General features: G+C 34.8%; 2 protein-coding genes across 5 annotated transcripts; both read left to right on the forward strand.

Moving 5' to 3' along the window:
• The first annotated feature begins 779 nt into the window (after nt 1-779).
• LOC113058803 (interleukin-1 receptor accessory protein-like) lies at nt 780-17,694 on the forward strand. 4 transcript variants are annotated; one of them, XM_026227029.1, is made up of 13 exons: nt 780-918; nt 2,310-2,354; nt 2,579-2,657; nt 6,023-6,108; nt 8,774-9,056; nt 10,520-10,706; nt 12,384-12,549; nt 13,276-13,347; nt 13,425-13,557; nt 13,641-13,789; nt 14,250-14,393; nt 15,221-15,364; nt 16,200-17,694. In XM_026227029.1, coding segments are annotated over exons 3-13 (1,797 nt in total). In that variant the 5' UTR covers nt 780-918; nt 2,310-2,354; nt 2,579-2,655; the 3' UTR covers nt 16,631-17,694. The 4 variants fall into 4 exon arrangements, with proteins under 4 accessions (XP_026082814.1, XP_026082813.1, XP_026082816.1 ...); XM_026227028.1 differs by having other exon boundaries at nt 780-914; XM_026227031.1 differs by having other exon boundaries at nt 780-914; nt 2,313-2,354.
• A 577-nt stretch (nt 17,695-18,271) lies between these two features.
• On the forward strand, nt 18,272-19,297 carry LOC113058805 (interleukin-1 receptor accessory protein-like 1). The gene has a single exon (XM_026227032.1). It carries the CDS (start codon nt 18,540-18,542, stop codon nt 19,239-19,241), a length of 702 nt encoding a protein of 233 aa, XP_026082817.1. The 5' UTR covers nt 18,272-18,539; the 3' UTR covers nt 19,242-19,297.
• The last annotated feature ends 4,734 nt before the right edge of the window (nt 19,298-24,031 follow it).

Genomic DNA, 24,031 nt, shown 5'->3' on the forward strand with positions numbered 1-24,031 from the left:
AATCACACACAAACATTTGAAGCAGTGTATCACAAGACTCTCATTCACAAACACACATCTGACCACATGACACATACATCTAACTAACCTACTAACTAACTAACTAACTAACTAACTAACTAACTAACTAACCAACCTTCTGTCTCTCTAACTCAAATACTTCACTCTTACGTCACAATTACACAATTATAGTCACACAGGAAAACCCTTTCAAAACACACAATGAGGATGTGTAATTAACTGCATTTTTACATATGGAACACTGGTGAGTAGATTAGAATAGAATACAATAATAAATATACAAACAAAAATATATTTCTATAATATTTTTTATAATTTTTATTTTAAATATGTGAAATAATATAACAATAATATATAATAATGCAAATATATAATATAAATAATAATTAAGATTATATAAAAATAAAAAAAACATTTTTATTATACATTATTTTATTGTTTTTAAATATTAATTAAAATATTTAACTGCAACATTATACATATAAAATAATAAAAAAATATATTTAAGTTCAAAATATATTATTATTTTTATATAAATATTATTTTATTATTTGTTATCATTATTTTAATGTTGTAATTGTATAATAATAATAATAAATATTATTAAAAATAATAAAAATACAATAAAACATTTACATGTATACATTATACATTTATTATTATTATTATTACACATTATTTTATTGTTTTTAAATAATAATTCAAATATTTAACTGCAACATTTTATATATATATATATATCTTCCGTGGGTGGGAGGAGCCTGAACGGATACGATCTGTTGTGAACGAAAAATCTGCGTGTTTGGTTCCGTTCGCATGGAGAAACACGGAAACGTCGGTCTCGCGCCGAACCGTCACAAATCCCGCGATTGATACGGACCCAGACAGAACCGGTTGGTGTGTTTCTTCTTTGATTCGTGCTGTTCGTGAGTGTTTCTGACCTGTGTAAGCGCGTGTTTACCTGCGGTCAGCGACCACTTCCTCACTTCCGCCTCACTCATCTTCTCGTTAATTACCTTTGAAAATCATACTCCGTTGTTTTTGACATTTAAGTCTAAGCTCATATGCAGGGCTCAACAGGAAGAATGTTTTCTGCTTGCTAAGATTTAGCAACTTCGCTCGTACTGTACGTTCCCACGGTAAACACGACCAATTCGGAGGTATTTTCTTTACATTCTTTAGAATTTTTGAAAAGTTCGAATGTTTAATTGTATCGTTTTTGTATCATTACATGAAAGCTGTTTAACACTATATATATATATACATGTGTGTGTGTGTGTGTGTGTGTGTGTATATATGTGTCAAATAAAATAATTTTAACATACTTAAAATTATAAAAATGTATAGATTTTTTTAAAGATTATATATATCTTTATATAAATTTATATATATATATATATATATATATATATATATATATATAATCTTTATTATACATTTTTATTTTTAGAACATTTCAATAGATACTCAAAACAAGCACTTATATAATCTATAGTAAATACAAATTATATTTGTGTTAAAAATAAATTAAATTCGAGCATGCTAAAATATTTATTTATTTTTTATGAGTGATCCATTTCAATAAAAAGTTACTCAAAATAAGCACTTTAAAAATGAAACTTTTGACATTTCATAACATCAAAGCATACGGTTCTTTTGTTTGGTAGCTGTTGTTTATGCTTAGGAATGTTAAGGTTATTAAATTAAGTCAATAATTTGCCACGTCAGATCAGATCACCTTTAAAATGAGCTCCTACTTTTGCATTCGATCGCATCACGGAGCAGGAGAATATCACATGCGGGAAACTGAGCTTGAAAGAGTTAAATGCAGGAAATGTGATGTGCATGATGATAAACTGGTGAAAGTGCTGCGGTGGTGTGATTTTTGGGAGAAAATAACAGCATCCTTGTACCATAAAAAATCATGTTATTATAACCATCTGAAACCAGTACAAGTTTCCACATATGTTGCTTCATCCACATATAATGTTTAACTTCCTCTTGTGCATACATCGAGCGTTCATCACATCTGAACACATGCTCATAATTCCAGCAACACACTCAGGTGAGATGGATGTGAAATATGCGCTCGAGCGCATCGCTTTGATTGGATGAGAGTCCCAGCGGTTTGCCTTAACGAGTTACAGTGAAGCGCAGAGGGGCCCGTTAAATCATCCCCCGTCCCGAGAGAGAGAGAGAGAGAGAGAGAGAGAGAGAGAGAGAGCGCAGGATGAGTGGAGACGGATGGTTTGTGTCTGTTCTGCTCTAAGTTTGTGGTTCTGTTGCAGAAGGAAGCAGACTGAAGAGAAGATCCAGAGCTGCGGTGGCAGCATGTGAGTACAGGCGTCTAACATCTTAAAAATCTTATTTTGAATGCACTGAAATGCACTGTTTGCATGTTATCTTATTATACTAAAGCCTTTATTATCCATTTAAATATGTGACTACTGGTAAAATGATTTATGCATGCATTGTTTTGTGTGTTTGAGATGTTTTGGGTGTGTATTTTACGTCACTAATAGGTAATTTACTGCGTGTTTCTACATTTCTTTGATAGCTCATCTAATCTCTGATCCAGTGCTGTGTATTTCTCCGGACTATTCTTAAGTTTCCACATAAAAGTGTGCCAGAATCATGTAAGCAGAACATTTGTGACTCGTTTAATGAATGCATGTAAATTGATCTTCAGTTGCACAAAGATTCTGAATATGGATTTTATTTTCATCATACTAGACTTTCCAAGCCCTAAATTCAAGATTACATATGTTAAAAACACACATTTGCACATAAAAAAAGAAAAAAAAAGAAATATATATATATATATATATATATATATATATATATATATATATATATATATATATATATATATATAGGATTGGAAAGTGTAATATTATGATACTGAAATCTTGTTGATGCTGTAATCAATTCATGTTTATTTATCAGTGTTGTTTAGTTTTATTTATAAACCGTTATATTTTTGTAACAATATTTAGATTTTTTTTTTTTTAATGTTCAGTCAGTAATTTTGTTGCGAGTTTGTCATTTTGTGATTGTTGTTGTTTTTATTTGTTTTATACATTTTTACGTTATTTTAGAACATCAAATTAAAGTAAAATGAGAAAATGAAAATTAGCAGGTCGAAAAAAAAAAAATTTTTTTTATTTCCATTGACATTTATTTTATTTGAACCATTAGTAATGGTTTTAGTTTTAATTATAACTGTAATCACCCTGTTATGCAAGTATTTATTATAGTTAAGCTATTATGTTGCAATTAGAGTAAAATTTACATTGTGGAGATCTACCTTGAGGAAAAATAATATCTAAAATTCCCAAAATGATTGTTTGATCAGTAGATGGGGTTCAGATATAATGAGTTTACTATAAAAGCAAAAGAAAATAATGATAAATTCCCACCATGATATAAAACCAGGTGTATGTGTGTGTGTGTGTGTGTGTTTGTGTGTGTGTGTGTGTGTGTGTGTGTGTGTTCTCAGTACAGTTACGTGACTAATTGGCCACTTACTCTCCTCCGATAGATTATCTGACCGGGTCTCGTCCGCTATCCTTGCGTCTGTCTCTGGACGAGCACGGCATCGATCACACATAATCCGATTTCCCCCCAAAAACAAATAATGAAGCGTTTCTGGAGCTTTCCCTTTCAAGCAATTTAGCGATTCGTTCAAACCTGTGCGAATCGATGCAGTGGGTTTTGAAAGATGACGCTCTAATTTCGCCCTAATGCATCTCAGCGAAATGAAAACGCTCATCTGTGACGCTCAGAGAAGCAGGATGGAGATTTTATCTGAATTGCAGCGTTTGGAGATGATTTCGTTATTTTGGACTCATCACACTAACTGCTCTAATTAGGTTTCTGATCATTTTATTTAGTCTCAGCTGAGACTCCCTGACTCTGACGAGATTTGGGTCCGTCTGTCGCTGTGTTGTTTCGTTTATACATCGTAATTCTCTTTTTTACCCAATTAAAACCGCTCAAAGAGCTTCCTGAAACATGTCGAGTTCATATACTTTTGTATCTTACAGGTAACATTTGCATTTATATACAACTCTTAAAGTCACTGTCGAAAAATCAGCTCATTTACTCATTGCATGACTTTATTTTCAACACGAAAGAAAGATATTTTGAAGAACATTGGATCTCGTTGTCTTTTATCGGATGAACGATAAATAAGCAGAGATTTATAATATTTTAGGTGAGCTGTCCCTTTAGTTCTAAGTGAGAGGAAAATAGTCATGGAAGATTTAATTGCTAAACTGAGTTACTGCATTTGGGGCAAAAAAAGCTTGACGTTTTTAATTGATTTATGCAATTAAATGCTGCATAAATAAGGGCTATAACAAAGTAAATAATAAAATAAAAATAATTATGTTATTAAATGCAAATATTAAATGTCAAATAAAATGATTTATTAGTTAATAATTTATTTACTGATGCATTGCATCAGTGTCTCATCAATGGATGCTCTGCAGTGAATGGGTGCCGTCAGAATGAGAGCTGATAAAAACATCACAATAATCCACAGCACTCCAGTCCATCAGTGAACATCTGGAGAAGACAAAACCTGAAACACATCCAGCATTAAGATGATTTTAACTCAAATAATCCATAATAACACTTCCTCCAGTGAAAAAGTGTTCTGGTCTGAATCAGGAGAGAAATCTGCACAGATCAAGCACTGTTTAAACAGCTCTAAACAAATCTGTGGCTGGATTTGGATGTGAGAGACCACCGGAGAGTTTGAAGTTAAAATCTCTTAACAATGTCTTTGTTTCTTTATTGCCTTAAATCCTGTTAAAGTGTGATATTATATTATATAAGAGCGGCCACTAATCAGATGGTCATGAAACTGCTCCAGTTTGCTCCCCCACAATGTTCAAGACGTGGTGAATATAGGATATGAGGCCATAAATATATCATGAAGTTAAAGGCACATTGATTTCTTATTATGAATCACTGTGTGTGAAACCATTATAATTTTAAATCATTGGGTGTGTGAATGATTACAGAGAGAGAGAGAGAGAGAGAGTGTGTGTGTTGTGTGTGTGTCTGTGTGTATGTGTGTGTCTCTGTCTGTCTGTCTGTGTGTGTGTGTGTCTGTTTTTGTGTGTGTGTGAGAAAGAGAGTGCGTGTGTGTGTGTTGTGTGTGTGTGTCTGTTTCTTTGTGTGTGTTGTGTCATTAGAGGCCAGTGATGTATGTTGGTGGGGTGACAGTGAAGAGATGGTTGCTGTCCAACATCATCCATCTCTCTCTCTCTCTCTCTCTCTCTCTCCCTCTCTCTCTCTCTCCCTCTCTCTCTCTCTCTCTCTCTCTCTCTTTATCAGTCTGTCTCTCTTGGCACAGGATGGTTCATTCATTCAAGGGCGCAGGGTTTGGTTTTAACATTTGAAATTCAATTCAGCTGCTCCATGTCTTCACATACAGTGCATACAGTTTTTGATATGCATTTTAATATATTTGAAGAAATTGACTAATTCATTAATTTAACATTTAGTTAAACTTTTAGTAATTTTACTGATTTTGTATATGCTTTTATTTTTTTAATCTATATATCCTTATTTTTTTATTTTTAGTGTTTTTTTCAGGTTTGTATATAAACTTTATTGCACTTACTGAATATGGTTTTAATTTGTTTTAGTGTTAGTAAGCAATGACAACACAGTGCATTTTTCGAAAGCATGCATTTAAATGTTTGAAGAAAGTGTTTTTTTTTTGTCTTTTTTTCCATTTCACATAATTACCAATGGAAAATATCTGAATCTGCACTCGTGCTTCTTGCTTTTCTTTCTTATTCCATTAATTCTGCTCCTCCTCTTAGCGCTCTTAAAGCTGTCGTGTGGTTAAAACACCTTCAGCAGTGTTTTATGGTGTCTGATAATAAACTGAGTGAATGTCTGATGAAATGTAGGCAGCTGATTGAACACAGACTCATTTTCTCTCTCTCTCTCTCTCTCTCTCTCTCTCTCTCTCTCTGTCCAGGATGCTGTTAGTCTTCACACTCAGCCTGTGCGTTTTAAAGATGGGCGGTGTCTCTGCATCTGTCACTCAAGCCACCGTCCAATCAGGTGAGAGTCGAGTCTGATTGAGTGTCTGTGATTGGTCAGTCTGTGGCTGGTGAAGGATGAATCCTCTCTTGCTCTCCTGCCCCATACTATATCCTTCCTCTAATCTATCAGCAACCAATCAGTTCGCACATTTGAATAATTGATCCAATGAGCACATTAGATCTTCCCACCAATCAGGAGGAGCGTCTCCAGAGGTCTGTGTGGACGAGCTTAAATCTCAGAAACTACATCTTCAGAAATAGTGCTGAATGATGCACACTAAATAAATAAATAAGAATGAGTGAATGAAGGATGCAGTACAAGAATGTGGACATATGCTTTATTTTCAGTACTTTATAAAAAAAAGATAAAAACATGCAACATAAATATTAAAATAAAAAAATTTAAGTTATGTAAAAATATAGACCTAAAAATAAATGCAAAATATTAATAAAACTTATAATATTATGTCACTGATACCAAAATAATGCTTGAAATTAACAGGTTAATATAGATAAAACATGATGCATGTAATATTATTTTAGTATTATTAATATACTAAAGTATTAATAATATTTACATTTTTATTTAATTAGCTTTCATTTTTATGCTTTTAATTTTCATTTAAATTTTTAAGGTTTAGTAACTTATTTTTGTGATTTTTGGCTTTTTTTTTTTTTATATATATATATAGCTCCAATTTATTTTATTTATTTCAGTTTTAATACTTTAAATTTCAGTTCTAAATTTAGTTTCAAGTTTTTAATCTATTTATATTGTACTTTATTTTAGCTTTATTTCAATTACTGAAACTATGTTTAATAGTATTAGTTAACAATAACAACACTAGATGAATGTTACACCAGATATCAAAAATTAAAGGAAATGACAATTCTTGCATGATTTCCTCATTAAAAATAAAACCAACTCAAAAAAATCAGTTGAAAAGTGACTGGATTTCATGACTTTTTATGGAATCCCTTTAAACAACATTAACAACATATCTTTTTGTCCAATCTTCCAAAATTAGGTCAAAAATCCAAATACAAGATTTTTCTAAATCCGATAGCAAACTCTGCCGAGGAGCGTTATAATGAAGACGCACTGAGCCGCTGAGTCGATGGCTCGACAGATGACGTGATGTATGAAAGCTCCTCTTAAAGACACGGGCTTTCAGAGCCCCTTAACATCACGTCTAATGATCTAGAACACATTCGAGGGAGTTGCAGCGGGAACCAAATAAAGCAGAGACCTTATACTGATATATGAATAATGCATCCAGCTGCTTTCAGGTTTTATCCTGCATCTGTATCACCACTGCTGTTATATGTCATAATATTAGTGCGGTCATGGGATTACGGGCCGGGTGCACCTCTGGAAGCAGGGGTTAATTAAAAACGCTTCCCGCTGTGGGACAGGAAATTGATTGTTCCAGGAGGGGGTCATTTGTAATGACGTGCGGTGTGTGTGAGCGCTTGTACTAAGACACTCTTAATAGGAAGACTAATCCCCTTCCAGTCACAAAGTGACAGACCAATTACACACACACACACACACCGCTGGTCCTCCCCCTCCATCAGTCCAACGTCTTTCTGTCCATCCCACAGAAAGATCCTGGCATCACCTGCCCTGTGTGTGTGTGTGTGTGTGTGTGAGTGAGAGTGTGTGAGTGTGTGTGTGTGTGTGTGTGTGTGTGTGTGTCTGTCTGTCTGTCTGTCTGTCTGTCTGTGTGTGTGTGTGTGTTTATGAATATATACAGTATATATATATTGAAAAAATATATAAATAAATAAATTATTTAAAATAAAAACACTTTCTTGTCTAATTTTCATTTAGTTTAATTTGATATACTAAAATAACTAAAACTGATGAAAACACATGACAAAATTACTAAAGCTTAAAATTACTAAAATGAAAACAGAAAATATAAAAATAAAAACTATATCAACTCTGATTGGCCAGGTAACATTTATAAGTTTTGTTCACATTGACTCGGGATGGAAATTCCTTTAAATAGAATTTTTGACATTTAGTAGGTTCAGCATTTTAACAAATGACCTTATCTTTCATTAATATACTGAATAGCGTTTGCATACTGTAAGTGTATGTTTGCATGGTGAACGTGTTTGAGAGAGGGAGAGAAAAGCGTGACTTGGTATTAATTTCACATTGATGCATTAGTTGCTGATGTGTGAGTTTTAAGCTGTAATTGATTCGGCCTTTTTAATGTTTTAACTTTTACACCATGTTCATGTCATAAATTTGATAGCTCTATTACCTAACATTGATTTGCAAGCAATAATGTGAGTGTGTGTGTGTGTGTGTGTGTGTGTAAGGGCTTGAGTGTATAAGTGCGTTTTGAGCCCAGGCAGAGCAAATTTTATCATTTATTGTTTATCATGTTGCTTTCATTGCTCAGGTGATGTAATGGAGTTATTAGTTATATTCCGTTGAAGTACATTACAGGTCATGTTTGCAATAGTTATGATTAAATAAAAAAAGTCACCAAGGCTGCTAATATGATCAAAAAATACAGTTTAAGCTATTCCAAAATATTATTACAATTTGAATGTGAATGTGAATATGTTAAACTGTAATTGATTTCATTGTACTTTTCATTGCATACTGTATGAGACATGGTTGAGATCTTGCGAGGTGTGTTTCTGAGGATGTTTGTGTGTTTCAGAGCTTCAGTGTCATGACTGGGGCGTGCGGAGCGAGGGTTCGGTGCGGGTGTATGACGGGGAGGTGACGTATATCTACTGTCCGCTCTTCTCTCCTCCCACGCTCTACAACTACAGTCAGATTCAGAACAGCAGTCAGTCTCTGCTGTGGTACCGACACACACTAACAGACGAGCAGGAGCAGCCCATCAACCTCAAACTACACACCATGCATAAAGACGGCGAGTACCTGTGGATTCAGCCGGCCTCGGCACAGGACGCCGGACTCTACATCTGCATGATCCGGTAAACACTCACACACAGATGTGCACAGCCATGACTAGTTGGTTGGTTGTCTGAATGGTTAAACAACTAGCCGAATTAATCTGACACAAATAAATCACGTTATAGAAGTAGAGTGGGTTAGTGAATGCTGTTTCATGCTGGCAGAACATCATGATTACCGTATTCTCCGGTCTATAAGTCGCACTTTTTTTCATAGTTTGGCTGGTCCTGCGACTTATAGTCAGGTGCGACTTATTTATCAAAATTAATTTGACATGAACCAAGAGTTTGCACTACCGTCTCCAGCCGCAAGAGGGCGCTGCTATGCTATGCTGCTATATCTACCACTGAAAACATAGAGCGCCCTCTCGTGGCTGGAGACGGTAATGCGAACTCTTGGTTCTTGGGTCTAAATAAATGCGATTTATAGTCCAGTGCGACTTATAGTCCGAAAAATACGGTACTAAATTTATGCATTTATCTGACGCTTTTTTCCAAAGCGACTTACAGTGCATTCAGGCTATCAATTTCAATATCGTGTTCCCGGGGAATCGAACCCCCAACATTGCGCTTGATGGCGCAATGCACTACCAATTTAGCTACTATACCCTGCAACCCATAATATAACTATGAATTAATTTTTTTAATGCAATTTTATATTTGTAATATATGTTTAATGATAAATGTTACAAAAATGTAATTGTTACATGTACGTATATGTAATATACAATAATATAATAGAAATATAATAGAAAATTATATAAATATAAATGTGTAACCAAATCATGCAGGTTATTTCATCATGTTTGTTTTATATTTTAAAGTGTTTTATTTGGGTGTACTTATATTATTTTTACCTGTGTGTAAATGTAAACATGTAATCAAATAATGCGTGTAATTTCATGATATTAGTAATATTAATTTAATTTAATTTACCAAATCATACAGGTTATGTCATCATGTTAGTGTTATAACCTAATCTAATTTAAATGTAATGTCATGTAATGTTTTAATTTAATATAATTTCATTTAATTTAATTAAAAATTTTACCAAATCATGCAAGAAATGCCATCATGTTAGGAATAGTTTATGATATAAATAAAATTTTTTAATTAAATTAAATATTATTTAGATGATAATATGAAATAAAATCAACGAAGTAATTCCATCATGTTAGGTTTAAGTTGAGATATAAATGTATCAAATCTAATATAATAATAATAATAATAATAAAATATATATATATATATATATATATATAAATAAATATTATTTGATCTAAATATAAACATGTAAAAAAATTTATCATCATTATAATATAATATAACAATTATTTACATCTAAATATAAATATTGAATGAAGTCATCATGTTAGGGTTAGGTTAGGATATAAATGCATATTATTTAGATCTAAATATAAACGTAACCAGTCATGCAGATTATTTCATAATGTTGTGTGTGTGTGTGTGTGTGTGTATGGCAGCAACATTTCCTCGTGTGTGAAGATGGGCGTGAAGCTGGAGGTGGTTCAGAAGGATGGAGAGTGTAACCTGACAGCTCAACCTCACCTGAACGTGACCATCCCGTTCCAGAGCGAGCGAACCCTCACCTGTCCAGACCTGAACACACTCACACTGCCCAACAGCACACACTCCGTCAGCTGGTCCCACGTGAGTCTCTGTGTGTGTGTGTGTGTGTGTGGGTGTGGATAAACATCTGAGACTATCATTATTAAATATGATGCTGGAAACTCATCCCACTGTTACGAAGCAAATTCATTTCCTAATCTCCAGAGTAACACGGTTAATGAACTGAGAAGATGTGAACTCAAACAATCAGCATCATTCAGTTTAAAGGTTGTATGTGAGCAAAGCTATCAAAATGCAAATCAGTACGGCAATTTGTCTGTTTGAAGAGTCGTAACAATGCAAGAAATGACCTGAAGCGATAGTGTGTATGAAGGAAGATGTATTATCTGTATGCTAGTGCACTACTATATTAATAACCTAAACACGTCTAAAATGCATGACTGAATATAGTTAAGATAGAACGCTGCTATAGGAATGAATGGGAGAAAGTGGATGCCCATATATGGCGACTCAAGTGAAATATGTCCCGCCTTTCAAATATAAGAGCCAATCAGCAGTCGGCAAAGTCACTGTATGGTGTTTACATGAAAAAATGTGCTTAGATTATGCATTTCTTGTCCTACTAGTTAACCAGTAGTTAAAGTTCAGGAATAAATCACCGTGTGTGCATTCAGCTTCAAATACACTGTGTCCTGATCAGACTAAAAATCTATATTTCCTGCACAGCTTGTAAAAGGTCATTTGTCAGTCATTTTGACAGTGTTTTAACTGCATTTTCATGGTGCAATACATAAACAATTTATTGCATATTTACTTACAATTTTTAAGCTTGTGGGAGAAACAGTTGCATGACATTTAGAGTAGTTAATCCAGCATTTTAATAGCAATTTATGACGAGTATTGTGAGTAAAAGTAGATGAGGCATAGTGAGTTGTTATTATTCTTATATAAAGGCCTATAAACATTATTACTGTATAAACATCTTTATTAGGGATTCCCAAACTATATATATTTGTATTTTTATATTTTCCTTTTTTATTTTAAATTGTTTGCTTTAATAGATTGTTATTTCTCTTTTAGTCATTTTTGGTAATCTAAATAAACCAGTTGAAATGTTGCCTTTACAGCCAAAAAAAAAAAAAAATATTTTTATATATTTTATTTCAGTTAATATGTATTTTCAGTTAAATTAAATGCTTTTAATTTTATTGTTATAGTTAACGATAATAACCCTGTCAGCCGAACCTCCCGAAATCCCCCTAATATTTAAAGTCAATATTTCGATAATTTAACATTGTATTTGAATGTTTTATGATTTTCCTGATGTCTGTTAATCCTCGCAAAACATGCTGTTAAACAAATAACATTTTCATTTCATAATTATATATGGTATTTTTCTCATTAATTAAGTGTATTATTTGGAGTATTATTTAAATATTAATTCACCATTTTTATGATTTAATGATTTATTATTTTATTAGCAGTTTGAGAAACCCTGATCTAATGGAATTATACATCTTCCAGGGTTTATAGTTAATTAAAAAACTAAAAGATAAGAACATTAAAAAAATTAAAAAGATGTTTTTACTTGAAAAAAAAAAAAAAAACTAAAATAACTACAAATTAATAAAAAAAAAAATATATATAAAAATGAATAAAGGGCCAAAAAAATGACATAATCTCCCTTCTAGAGAGTGAAGGGGTTTAAGTAACATGAAACTAGATGAGTGTAAGTCCAACATGTCTGTTTCTCTGTAGTTATGCAGGACTAGAGAGTTTCGATATGACCGGGAGCTGAAAGGAGACGATCTGGTGATCTACAGGATGTTCGAGCCGTTCGCCAGCCTCTACATGTGTGTGGTTTCTTATCAGATCAACGGACGCAAGCTCCAGTTCACACGCTACATTAACGTCATTCCTGTTGGTACGATTTTATCTCATTTCTGTGGTGGCCTGTGTTTCATATTTCTGACTTTTCTCAGCTTTTGGTGTTTCCTCTCATCTCAATTCTGTGAAAGCTCATTTCCATTGGTATAGAAATATAAAAAAGCCAATTGCAACATTTCATCTTCAAAATTCTGACTTTTTTTCTCTTGGAATTGCAAATTATAAACTCATAATTCTCTTTTTACATCTAGCATTTCTGACTTTTTTCCTCTGAATTCTGATCTTACAATTCAGTTTTTTTTGTTTTTGACACTAAATAAAAAATAAAGAAGTAAAAATATCATTATATAAAAAACATATATAATTTATAAAAAAAAATGCTTAATTGCGAAAAACTAAAAATGTAAATGAAAATATATACATGTTAAATATTAATTAAAATTATCATAGTTAATAATTATAATTACACTGCAATTCCGAGTTTATATCTAGCAATTTACTGTTTTCCCCTTACAATTCTGAATTTGTTTTGCAACTGTTTTGCAATTTATAACATACTTTTCTTTTTTTTATATATCACAATTCGGTTTATATCTCATATTTGTGAATCTACTAATTCAGTTTTTTTTTCATGCAATTCTGAGTTTATTTCTCCCACCTCAGGAGAATGGTTTTCAGAATTGTTACCCGTTTTAACCTGTTTCAGAGAAAGCTTCCATTATATTTCGTCTCGTCTCAACACTCCCGTCTCTCTCTACTCTAGTTCCTGATATTGGCAGTAAAGTTCCCGTCATCCTGAATCCGGCGAGCGATCAGATCTTCACCGTGACTCTGGGTGAGCCTCGTCATCTTCTTTCTCCGTTTCTGCCGTGTTTTCTGCAGTATGCATCACTGAACGTCTCTGCATTGCAGGAGATACAGTGACGCTGTCCTGTCGTGTGCATCTGCCTCACCTGTACGGAGAAAAGCAGTACATCTGGTGGACCGTCGATAACACAACTGTGGAGCAGCTCGCCGACCCACGATTCAGCTCGCCTGAGGACACGTACGGATGTGTTTGTGTGTGTCTCGCTTCTTCAGTCTGTCTCCATCTCTGTTTTATTGACTCGTGTGTGTATGTGTGTGTAGGCTTGTGTCAGAAGACTACGGTGACGAGGTGAAAGACAGATTCCTGTATGTGAGGGATTTTTCATCTGACGACCTGCAGAGGGAGTTTAACTGCTCCGCCAGGAACAGCCGTGGGTTTATATCCAGCAGAGCCGTGCTCAAAACAGAACGTAACTACAACTAACACACACATGCATATCTGTTCACATGACATTTATTCCTGTGCACAAAGCTGTATTTTCAACATCATACCTGCAGTCTTCAGAAATCATTCTAATACCGTATTTTCCGGACTATAAAAAAACATATGTAAGTCGCATTTATTTAGAAGCAAGATAAAACATTACCGTCTCCAGCCACCAGAGGGCGCTGTATGCTGCTCAGTTCTCCTGTAGTCTACACTGAAGACATACAGCGCCCTCTCGTGGCTGGAGACGGTAATGTTTTCTCTTGCTTTTAAATTAATGCGACTTACATATGTTTTTTTCCTCATCATGACGTATTTTTAGAGTGATGCGACTTATACTCAGGTGCGACTTATAGTCCGAAAAATACGGTATGCTGATTTGCTGCTAAGGAAACATTTCTAATAGTTCGTGCATCTGTGTGTGTGTGTGTGTGTGTGTGTAGCGTACGTCCCGACTCTAGAGCTGGGCTGTGGTTTAGGTGTGACGCTGGCGCTCATGTTGATGATGTTCGTCATCTATCACGTGTTCTGGCTCGAGCTGCTGCTGCTCTATCGCTCGTGGTTCGGCTCCGATGAGAGATACACAGGTGAGAAAACACACAAACACACAAACACACATTCACAGACACGATGCTGTGTAATCAAGAGTAGGTGAGAACTGCTCGGTGTTATCAGGTTTCTGAACCAGCTCTAAAATAAACGTTTAAGGTCGAGGTTAACCACCACGAGGACGAATCAACAAAACTGACTGGCTTTAAATATTTATGTGTGACCCTGGAGCACAAAAGCAGTCTTAAGTCTGTGGGGTGTATTTGTAGCAATACTCAAAAATACATTGTATGGGTCAAAAAAATTATACATAAATAGTTTTATCTCATCCAAATATTGTCCGATAACAGATCAATAGAAAGATGATTTATTCAGCTTACAGTTTTTGTATAAATATCAATTTCGAACCAGGGTCACATACTGTATACTTTATATATCGCAATGCTGCTTGTGTGTATATGAGGAATATTACATCATAAAACATTTGTGTATAAGCACCTTTTCCATCCAACGAGTCAAAGAGCACAAAGTCATCACTTCCTGATAAACTGGCAAGCCTCTGAATTATATAATCATTATTGTTATATAATGTCCATACGTAATAATTGATGTGCTCATTGCTTTCAGAGCTGGCAATTCTACAGTAATTAAAAAAGTTATGACTTTTATGATGCACATGAAGGAATTTATTCGCCATTTCTGTTACCAATTATGTGCATTAAGCCACTAAATCAAAAACCCCCCAAAAATTGTATTTATTGATTTGTCTTTCCTATCACTCGTTTCTGATGCAATATTTCAGAATGTGCATAAAAACAGTGCGATGGAAACACTAGTAGTGACTGAACTCTGTCTGTTTCTGCAGATGATAAGCAGTATGACGTGTACATCTCATACGCTCGCAACAGTGAGGAGGAGGAGTTCGTTCTGTCCACGCTGCGTCGAGTCCTGGAGACGGAGTTCGGTTACTCCGTCTGCATCTTCGACCGCGACAGTCTTCCTGGAGGAAGTGAGTATCACGTACAGCATTCATTCACTCTTAATGTGCTTTTAACAATGTGTACGTTTACTTCATTTACATGCACATTACTGGCCACTTTTTGTGGACAGACGTTTATACCATTTCACCATTAAAATAAAAGCGTGAGGATTTGAAATGTTTCAAATTCCAGGGTTTGGCATTTGAAAGTGAACTTGATTTGAACACGGTTTCAGAAATATTAATAAATAAAAGCGATACATATTTAAAAAGTCAAATGCAACAAAACTTTAAATAAAATCATATTTAAAAAAAAAAATTATAATAGTGTATGACACTAAAATAACTAATAGAAAGTACAAATAAAATGTCAAGAAAATGCATTTAAAAATAATTTCAATATTTTATCTATTTATTTGCATGTCATGTGACCATCAGCTGTGAATTTGCATATATATTGTAACATTATTGAAAGAGTGTTAACTATTTTGAAAAAGTGTTAATTTAAATGATGCCGAATTACAATAAGATACAATTATTACATGGAAAAACTCAATGAAACTTAGAAATAAAACCGAAATAGGAGTATTTTGAGCATTCAATCAAAAAACGAATTTAACACTAAATGATAATATAAAAAAATATAAATGACAGAAATAGAAACTAAAACTCAAATAAATGTAAATGCTAAATCACAAGCACATAAAGATTAAGATTAACACCTAAATTTTTTTTTTTAATAAATGATACTGAAATTACACTAGTATGTTTTGGCTGTATGAGTGTGTGTTAGCATGAAATGTTGAGCAAAACGAGTGTACGTGTGTGTGTGTGTATGTGTGTATTAACGCATGTCTGTGTGTAGCTATAACAGATGATACGCTGAGGTTTGTGGGTCAGAGCCGCCGGCTGGTGGTGGTTGTGAGTCCGTGCAGCGCTGTCCGCGGGACACAGGCTCTGCTCGAGCTGCAGGCCGGACTGACCAGCATGCTGCACGGCGGCAGCCTCAAGGTGGTTCTGATCCAGTTCAAACCGGTCAAGAGGAAGAGCTGGGTCAAAGAGCTGCGCCAAGCCCGGCTGGCACTGACGCTCATACGCTGGAAGGGCGAGAAATCCGCCGCTCTGTCCTCACGCTTCTGGAAACAGCTGCAGCTGGAGCTGCCGATGAGGAGGGACACACAACACAAACACACCCAGCTACCGGACATCACACAACACACACCCGACACACACACACAAAACGCACGTCAGGCGGAAGAGAAACTCATCCATTCTTACTCTACCAGTGTTTTATAGACTTTAATCATTTGGATGCTGCTTTTCACAGTATGCATCATTTCAAAGTCATTTCATATGTCATATAGCCATATAAGAAGTCTTTTTAGTATTTTTATAGTATTTTTATACTTTTAGTTTCCGTTTTGGTTGTTGTGTGGTTTTGTCTTTTATACTGTGTGTGTGTGTGTGTGTGTATATATATATATATGGGTCATATACAAACATGGGTTTTCAAGCATCAAAATAAAAGTTTAATACAGCTTTACATTAAAACTTAAAATCTAGTCATGCATATTTAGATCAAGATTCATTAACGACATAAAAAGACTCAGCTCACAAAAACCACTAGGTTTGACTCATTTATCAGCAAGAAGTTTATTATCAATTACAATATAATAAAAAATGTGGACATTTATTTTGATGTGTACACCAAAATGGGATGCCTTGTCTTTGACCCATATATATATATATAATATTAAATAATAATTTTATTTTAATAAGTTTTAATGCTTCAACTTATTGTATTTCCATTAGCTGCCAAGGCAACATACTGTATCTAATTTCCGTTTAAGTTCATTACATCAAGTTTTCTTTAGGGATTTCACAGTGTTTTTATGCTATTATTGTATTATTGATATTTTGAATTGAATAGTTTTTCATCTAATATTTATATTTAATTTCAACTTTATTTCAGTTAACAAAAATGATTTGAACAAAATGATGTGTGTGTGTATATAAGTATGCAGGAATATATAGTTTACAAATATTTAATTGTTTTCCTCACGTGTCAAACCCCTGCAGTTCCCTCGGTTACCGACAGAGGGCGGTAGTGCATTTATCTGCACCACTAAGGTTTCAAACGCCACTTCTGCCAATGTCTGACACATGAAATAGTGTGCTATAAATTAGATTTATTTCCCTCTTTCATGCTCCATAACAAACCTCCAGCTGTTTTCATTCAGTGTCATTTAATTGATTTTATTGTCATGCACCATTGTTCTTCATATATGACCATGCCATGTCCAGTATGTTCTGTGATCACGTTTTTAAACTGTTTTGATAAATAAAATCCTATTGTTGCATTTGCACTTGTTTCATTTATTAATTTCTCACATTTCTCCATGATGATTTCATTCAGAACCCGATCATCCCATGACAGCAGCTGACGTCCATGTTCATTTTTTACACTCATGATCATGGATGATAAAGTGTTTGCGTAAGCATTTCCTCTCAGTCATCGGTGAATAGAGGAAGTGGTAAAACCTTAACCAATCACATGACGTCTTGCCCCTGTGATTCTGGTTTTGTGTTTCTCAGCTCGAGGTCTGGAGAAGACCGATCAGATCATTTCTGATTATCTAAAAAGAAAACCCCACATTTGCTTTTATATAAATCTCAACTGAAATAATAAGAATTCACATTTACAGTGAGATTACGGTATAGTTGTCTACAAAAGAGTAAAAACTTTGTGCTTAATTAACTCATGGATGTAGTGAATAATGTTTTTGATAATCTCTTCTACTTCACCAAGGCTGCATTCATTTGATCAATAATACATTAAAAAAAGTGAAATATTATTACAATTTCAAATAACTGTTTTCTATGAAAATATATATTAAAGTGCAATTTATTTCTGTGATGCGCAGCTGTATTTTCAGCATCATTGCTCCAGTCTTCAGTGTCACATGATCTTCAGAAATCATTTCTATTAATTCTGATTATGATCCATGCTGTGCTGTTTCATATGTCTGAGGAAACCGTGATGCATTTTATTTTTTAGGATTCTTTGAGGAACGGAAAGTTCAAAAGAACCGCATTTATTTGAAATAGAACAACATTCTAAATGTCGTCACTGTCACTTTTGATCAAATGAATGCATCTTTGATGAACAGAAGTGTCTGCTGTGTGTCTCTCTCTCTCAGGTGTGATGGAGTCGGTGCTCAGGTGTATGCAGGTGTGTCGGCGGCTGCTGGTGGTGCTGAGCTCGGACTGCCTGTGCGAGAAGAGCATCAGTCTGCTGGAGTGCCGTCTGTGTTTGTACCTGCATCACACGGCGCGCGCGCCCCTCATCACCGTGAGACGGCGCGCGCTTAGCGTCCCCTGCGGCGAGATCGCGGAGCTGCGCAACAACTCCACCTCCGTGCGCTGGCACGGCGCGCGCTCCGAGCGGACGGACTCGCGCTTCTGGAAGCTGCTGCGGCTCGCGCTGCCTCTGCGACCGCTCGCTCTCGGGAAAAGACTCATCGATAGCACCTCCTCGCACTCGGACCTGGCGTCCGTGGCCACGCGCTACACGCAAGCGCAGACCGTCTCGCTCAGTCGGCGTAGTAAAGGGGGGCGGGGCGGAACGAGGCACCTGGGCGTACGCGACAGAAGTGGGCGGCGCTGTGAGCAAAAGGGGCGGGGCTGTGAAATCTGCGTAAGTTTTCAGGAAAGTCGGCGAATTTGGAGCGGAGTTATCGCTACTCAGTGGAACACACATCTGCATGAGCCTGTAGCCAATGGGACGACTCCTTACAGCATGCATAACTCCAACACCGCACCTGGAAATGACCCCAGTAGTGACCTCTGCCCCTGTGAACCAATCAACAACAACCTGACAAATGAGCTACAAACCACACACTGCTGACTCACACTTCTGGACAGCCAGCCAGCGACTATCATCAATGAAATGTGTAGCCTAAATCACAATAATTATCAGGTAATATGTAAATAACAAACATGAATTCAATAAACTAAGTTAAAACGCCAGGCTGACCTTTGACCTGAGACTAATGAGTTTTATTTTCACTGGCATATTGCATACTGCACAGTAGCCTAAAGCAGTGTTTCCTGCTGTTACCTTTTTTTCTGCAACAGCACAGTTTTGATGAATAAAATATCCCACGGTACACCACTAAGCACTGAAATATAGCAAACGTGTATTTGTATTTTTCTTTTATTAAAGACGCCGTCGTCAGAGTTGGTAGAGTTGGCTTTATCAGACACTTGCACTTAACATTTTGCACAAATCTAGCTCAAATGTAGTCAAACAAGGCTTCTGTCCAGCGAATGACTGCAATATAAGTTCTGTCTGTCATTAGAACGCTGCATCTGAGGCAGTGAGTGCAGATATTCTTGTTGTTTATTACACTTGGCCAAAATCTCATGATATATAAGATGAAGTGCAATGCACGGGATATTTAAAATGTCCAAGAGTACAGTATATTCGTTACAAGCAGACATCAAAATGCTGTATACTCTATACTATTAAAAAAAAGTATGCAATGCAGTATGTAACTAATGTTTAAACAGTAGTATGCTGCATTGCTTTGTAATATTTCCCACACTGAGCTCTGGTTTCTTGTATTGCGCTTATTATATTTAGCATATTTCATACATACTGTATACTATATGTATACTATTAAAAGGGAATGGTTTTGAACATAAAAGTGGCAAATGCTTCAGTTTATTTATATCTAGTGAATTGCAATAATTATCTAGGCTTAGAATAACATTTTATGACATGACAAATAATTTTTCTTTTTAAAGTCCCCACTATTTAAAAAAAAGTGCTTGTTAACTACTTACTATGTTAACATATAAACATATTACATAAATGCATTTGCATGTTAAATTTTTAAGTACATTTAAATATTTTTACCTCCATCAAAAAGAACAAATAATATGTCATTAATTCAATATAATCAAATATATTAAATGTTTAAAAAAACTTTCCAGTAGTTAGTAGCTTCATATTGAATTAGAACAATCATCCAAGTCTAAAATAGTATTTTAGGAAATACTTTGTACTTTAAAAGAATAAAGATTCAGATGTACAAGTAAAAAAAACAAAATAATAAAAAAAAAAAAAAAACAAATATATATATATATATATATATATATATATATATATATATATATATATATATAATATAAAATATGTTAAAATATTTTGACAGTCTAAAACGCAGTTCTAGAAATGTGAGATACAGTGCATATTGTATATTTTTAAATGTAGTAAAAATGTGTTTGCTGTGCACAGTATGCATGATATATATGACAAATATTGATATCATTTCAATCAAAGCCAGTGCTCTATCTGGCCAATAGAGGGCAAATTTCCTGGCTTGTGCATGTTGTGCCTCGGTTTCTTGGGCTTTCAGTGGCAGCAGGCCACACAGGACAGTACTACATTTACTAACCCTCATCCGCAGACATGGGTGTGTGTGTGTAGTGGTGTGTTATTCAGTGCTTCTCAGGAAAGCTGTCCTGCCTAACATCATGTTTATTGAGTATCAGGAAGTAAAATTCATTAAAAACAACAACAACAACAAACAGGCAGATGTAGAGCAGGTTTTCATCTTTACTTTTGTTGAGCTATCAGTGTGTGCCATCTGTCAGTAACTCTTAAAAATCCCTCTTTTAAATAGTTTTTCTTCCTTTTTCTATATGAAGGCTTATCACTGAGAGATATAAAGGAGCTCAAGGAAGAATTTCCCTAAAATATTCATGAGATGAGAAATGGTGACCACACACGCATCAGCTACATCTGAGGTCATTCCATGTGTGTGTGTGTGTGTGTGTGTGGTAGTGAGTACAAACACTCGGTCACAGCTCAAACAGCAAATAAACCTGAAAACATAAATGACAGATAACAAGAACCACGCTGTAGGATTGAGGGAAGCAGGAAAGGATGGTTATGGAATCAGGAGTGAGAATAGAAAGTAAGCGCCTAAGAAAAGGAAAAGAAGAGCTGAGAAGAAATGAGTTGGAAATGCCCTAAAACTCCTGTGTATTCCAGTAAAGCGTGTCGTCCTGCTGCTGGTGACTAATCATGTGACCAGGTGTGAAGCCTCGGCCTTCTGTCATGTTTTTGGAAACATGACTTCCTGATCAACCTGAAAACATTAGTGATGTTAAAGGTAAGTGTCATTCATTATTATAGATACATTAACTATAGTTATAATTAGCATTTGTGATCTATAAAGTGAAATATTGACTTGACTTGATGTTGGCCCACAACAGAATTACTCAGCAGGTTCATAGTAATGCTGAAAACCATTCAGAATATATATATATATAGTAAATAAATCCTTCAGATAATATAACTGAACATGTAGTATACACACTGAACATTGTGTTATAAATAGAAGCAAATCAGGTGGGAAATAAACAAACGTCACTAACACAAGCAGCGGCTTCACACAGAGCTCACGTCCCACAATGCCTTTGTCTAGACCTAACAAACCAGGTTTTCAGATCACATTGATGAACCCACGTCCTAACCACAATGGCTTTCTCCATTCTCGTACAGTAGGAAGTAAAATCACACAACAACACATCCCGTACGAGAAGGACAGGGTGGAAAGTCTGCGGCTGTCTGAAATCTAAGATTTTGACTGAAGTCCACTGCTTTTCAGATAATTTTACTGACATGAAGATCCCTGGGGTCTCACATGTGTCTCCTCTGGAGTCTGAAAAGAGGAACAATGTCTCAAGCTGAGCTCAAATGTCAGTACTGCAAAAATTATTTTCCAGTAAAAATATCCAAACAGTCTTAAATACAAGAATAATTTACCTAAGAAGAAGAAGAAGAAATAGTTTGCTTAATGTCATGTAATGCTTAATTTTTTAAATATATATATCTTGCCCATGGTAGACATTTAAACAAATACTCACTTGATACATTTTTCAGAAAGTAGACTTAATATCTAGTGTCATTTTGCTTCTCAAGTAAATGCATCTTGATTTAAGAATGTTTAGATATTTGTAACAAAATCATTATTAGCTCAGAAATACAAAGTTCTCAAACATTCTCCTCAGAAAATCTAGTGATCTGAGCTGCTCCGTGTTTTTGGGACTTTCTCCTTGTAGCTCAAACTGTAGAGCATGAGACTCGCGACACTAAGGTTAGGGTTCGATTCTGAGGGAATGCAGTGTAGTAATAAAGATTCTGATGAATGCATGAATATACTCATATATTTAAACTTGCATCAGAGTCACATTGTGCTAGTTTTTACTAGTTTTTCTTTTACCAGTGAGTTTTGTGTGGGTTAATCCAGGCTGAATTCATGCAGTTCTTGTGAAGTCAGGAGATAATCAAGAATCGTGTGTGTGTGTGTGTGTGTGTGCAATCACTGAGCTGTTAGCATATGAATGTTTTCAGAATTATCATTTGATCAGGTGTAAAAAAAAAAGACATAAAAACTGAATTATAATGTAAAACAACATGCAAATGTTTTTCTCTTACGGAGACCTTAAATGTCCCCACACTGTCGAAATCAAACCTCTCTCATAAAAAGCCTGCAGGGATTTATTATGACGTTGTTTTACCAAACCTCTTCACAACTACATCCCATAACAGCTTAAATCTGCTATATTCCCTCTTTTCTCTTATTCATCAAACCCCACACACATACGATTAAACAATTATAGAAAAGCACTAGAAGCAAAGAAATAAATGATAAAAAAAGACTAAATGAGAAATTACATTGATGCCCATGAATTAAAACCTTGCTTTATATTTATATATTTTAAGTTGAAATGACTTGTACAGTCAATTTGATTATATTTAATTATAAAATTATAATTTAATGATAAAATAATGCATTTGGCAATTGAACTTAAGTATTTACTGTATGTTGAAGTAGGTGGAGACTTTTTTAAAGTGAGTTTTATTTCATTTAGTTATTCATTGTTTAACCCAGTTTAGTGCAGTATGTAGTTGAGTTAAAAAATGACCGTTCTGACATCATTTTTAACCAAACCATTTTGGGTCCCATTGACTTCCATTGTTTTTGGTTTTATGGAAGTCAGCGGGGCCCAAAAACATTTGTTTACCAACATTCTTTAAAATATCTTCTTTTGCATGTTTAGTTTACTTTAGTCAAGTTCATTATATATAGAAACCTTATGTGTGACCCTGCAGCACAAAAGCAGTCTTAAGTCTCTGGGGTGTATTTGTAGCGATAGCCAAAAATACATAGTAAGGGTCCAAATTATCGATTTTTGTTTTATGCCAAAAATCATGCGGATATTAAGTAATGATCATGTTCCATTTAGATATTTAGTAAATTTCCTACTGTAAATAAATCAAAACTTAATTTTTGATTAGTCATATGCATTGCTAAGAATTCATTTGGACAACTTTAAAGATGATTTTCTCAACATTCAGATTTTTTTTTTTCAATAGTTGTATCTCAGCCAAATATTGTCCTCCTAAACACACCATACATTAACGGATACATTAATTTATTCAGTTTTCAGATGACCCTAATGACTGGTTTTGTGCTCCAATGTTATATATATTACAAATTTATTTTCTGCAGTATTCGTGTTTATGCACTGTGTTCAGTTGTGTGAAACTGCTGCTCTGAGGTTAATAAAGAGCACTTCCCCTCTCTCTCTCTCTCTCTCTCTCTCTCTCGCTCGCTCGCT

This window comes from Carassius auratus, chromosome 40 (genome assembly GCF_003368295.1).
Source record: "Carassius auratus strain Wakin chromosome 40, ASM336829v1, whole genome shotgun sequence".
NCBI classification, from domain to species: Eukaryota; Metazoa; Chordata; class Actinopteri; order Cypriniformes; family Cyprinidae; genus Carassius; species Carassius auratus.

Excerpts from the sequence above, each read along its gene's own strand:
- LOC113058803 (XM_026227029.1), top strand. Across the intron at positions 9,057-10,519 it reads CTCTACATCTGCATGATCCG|CAACATTTCCTCGTGTGTGA; the intron begins GTAAACACTCAC and ends TGTGTATGGCAG. Across the intron at positions 12,550-13,275 it reads CATTAACGTCATTCCTGTTG|TTCCTGATATTGGCAGTAAA; the intron begins GTACGATTTTAT and ends TCTCTACTCTAG.
- LOC113058805 (XM_026227032.1), top strand. The coding sequence starts at position 18,540 with ATGGAGTCGGTGCTCAGGTGTATGCAGGTGTGTCGGCGGCTGCTGGTG.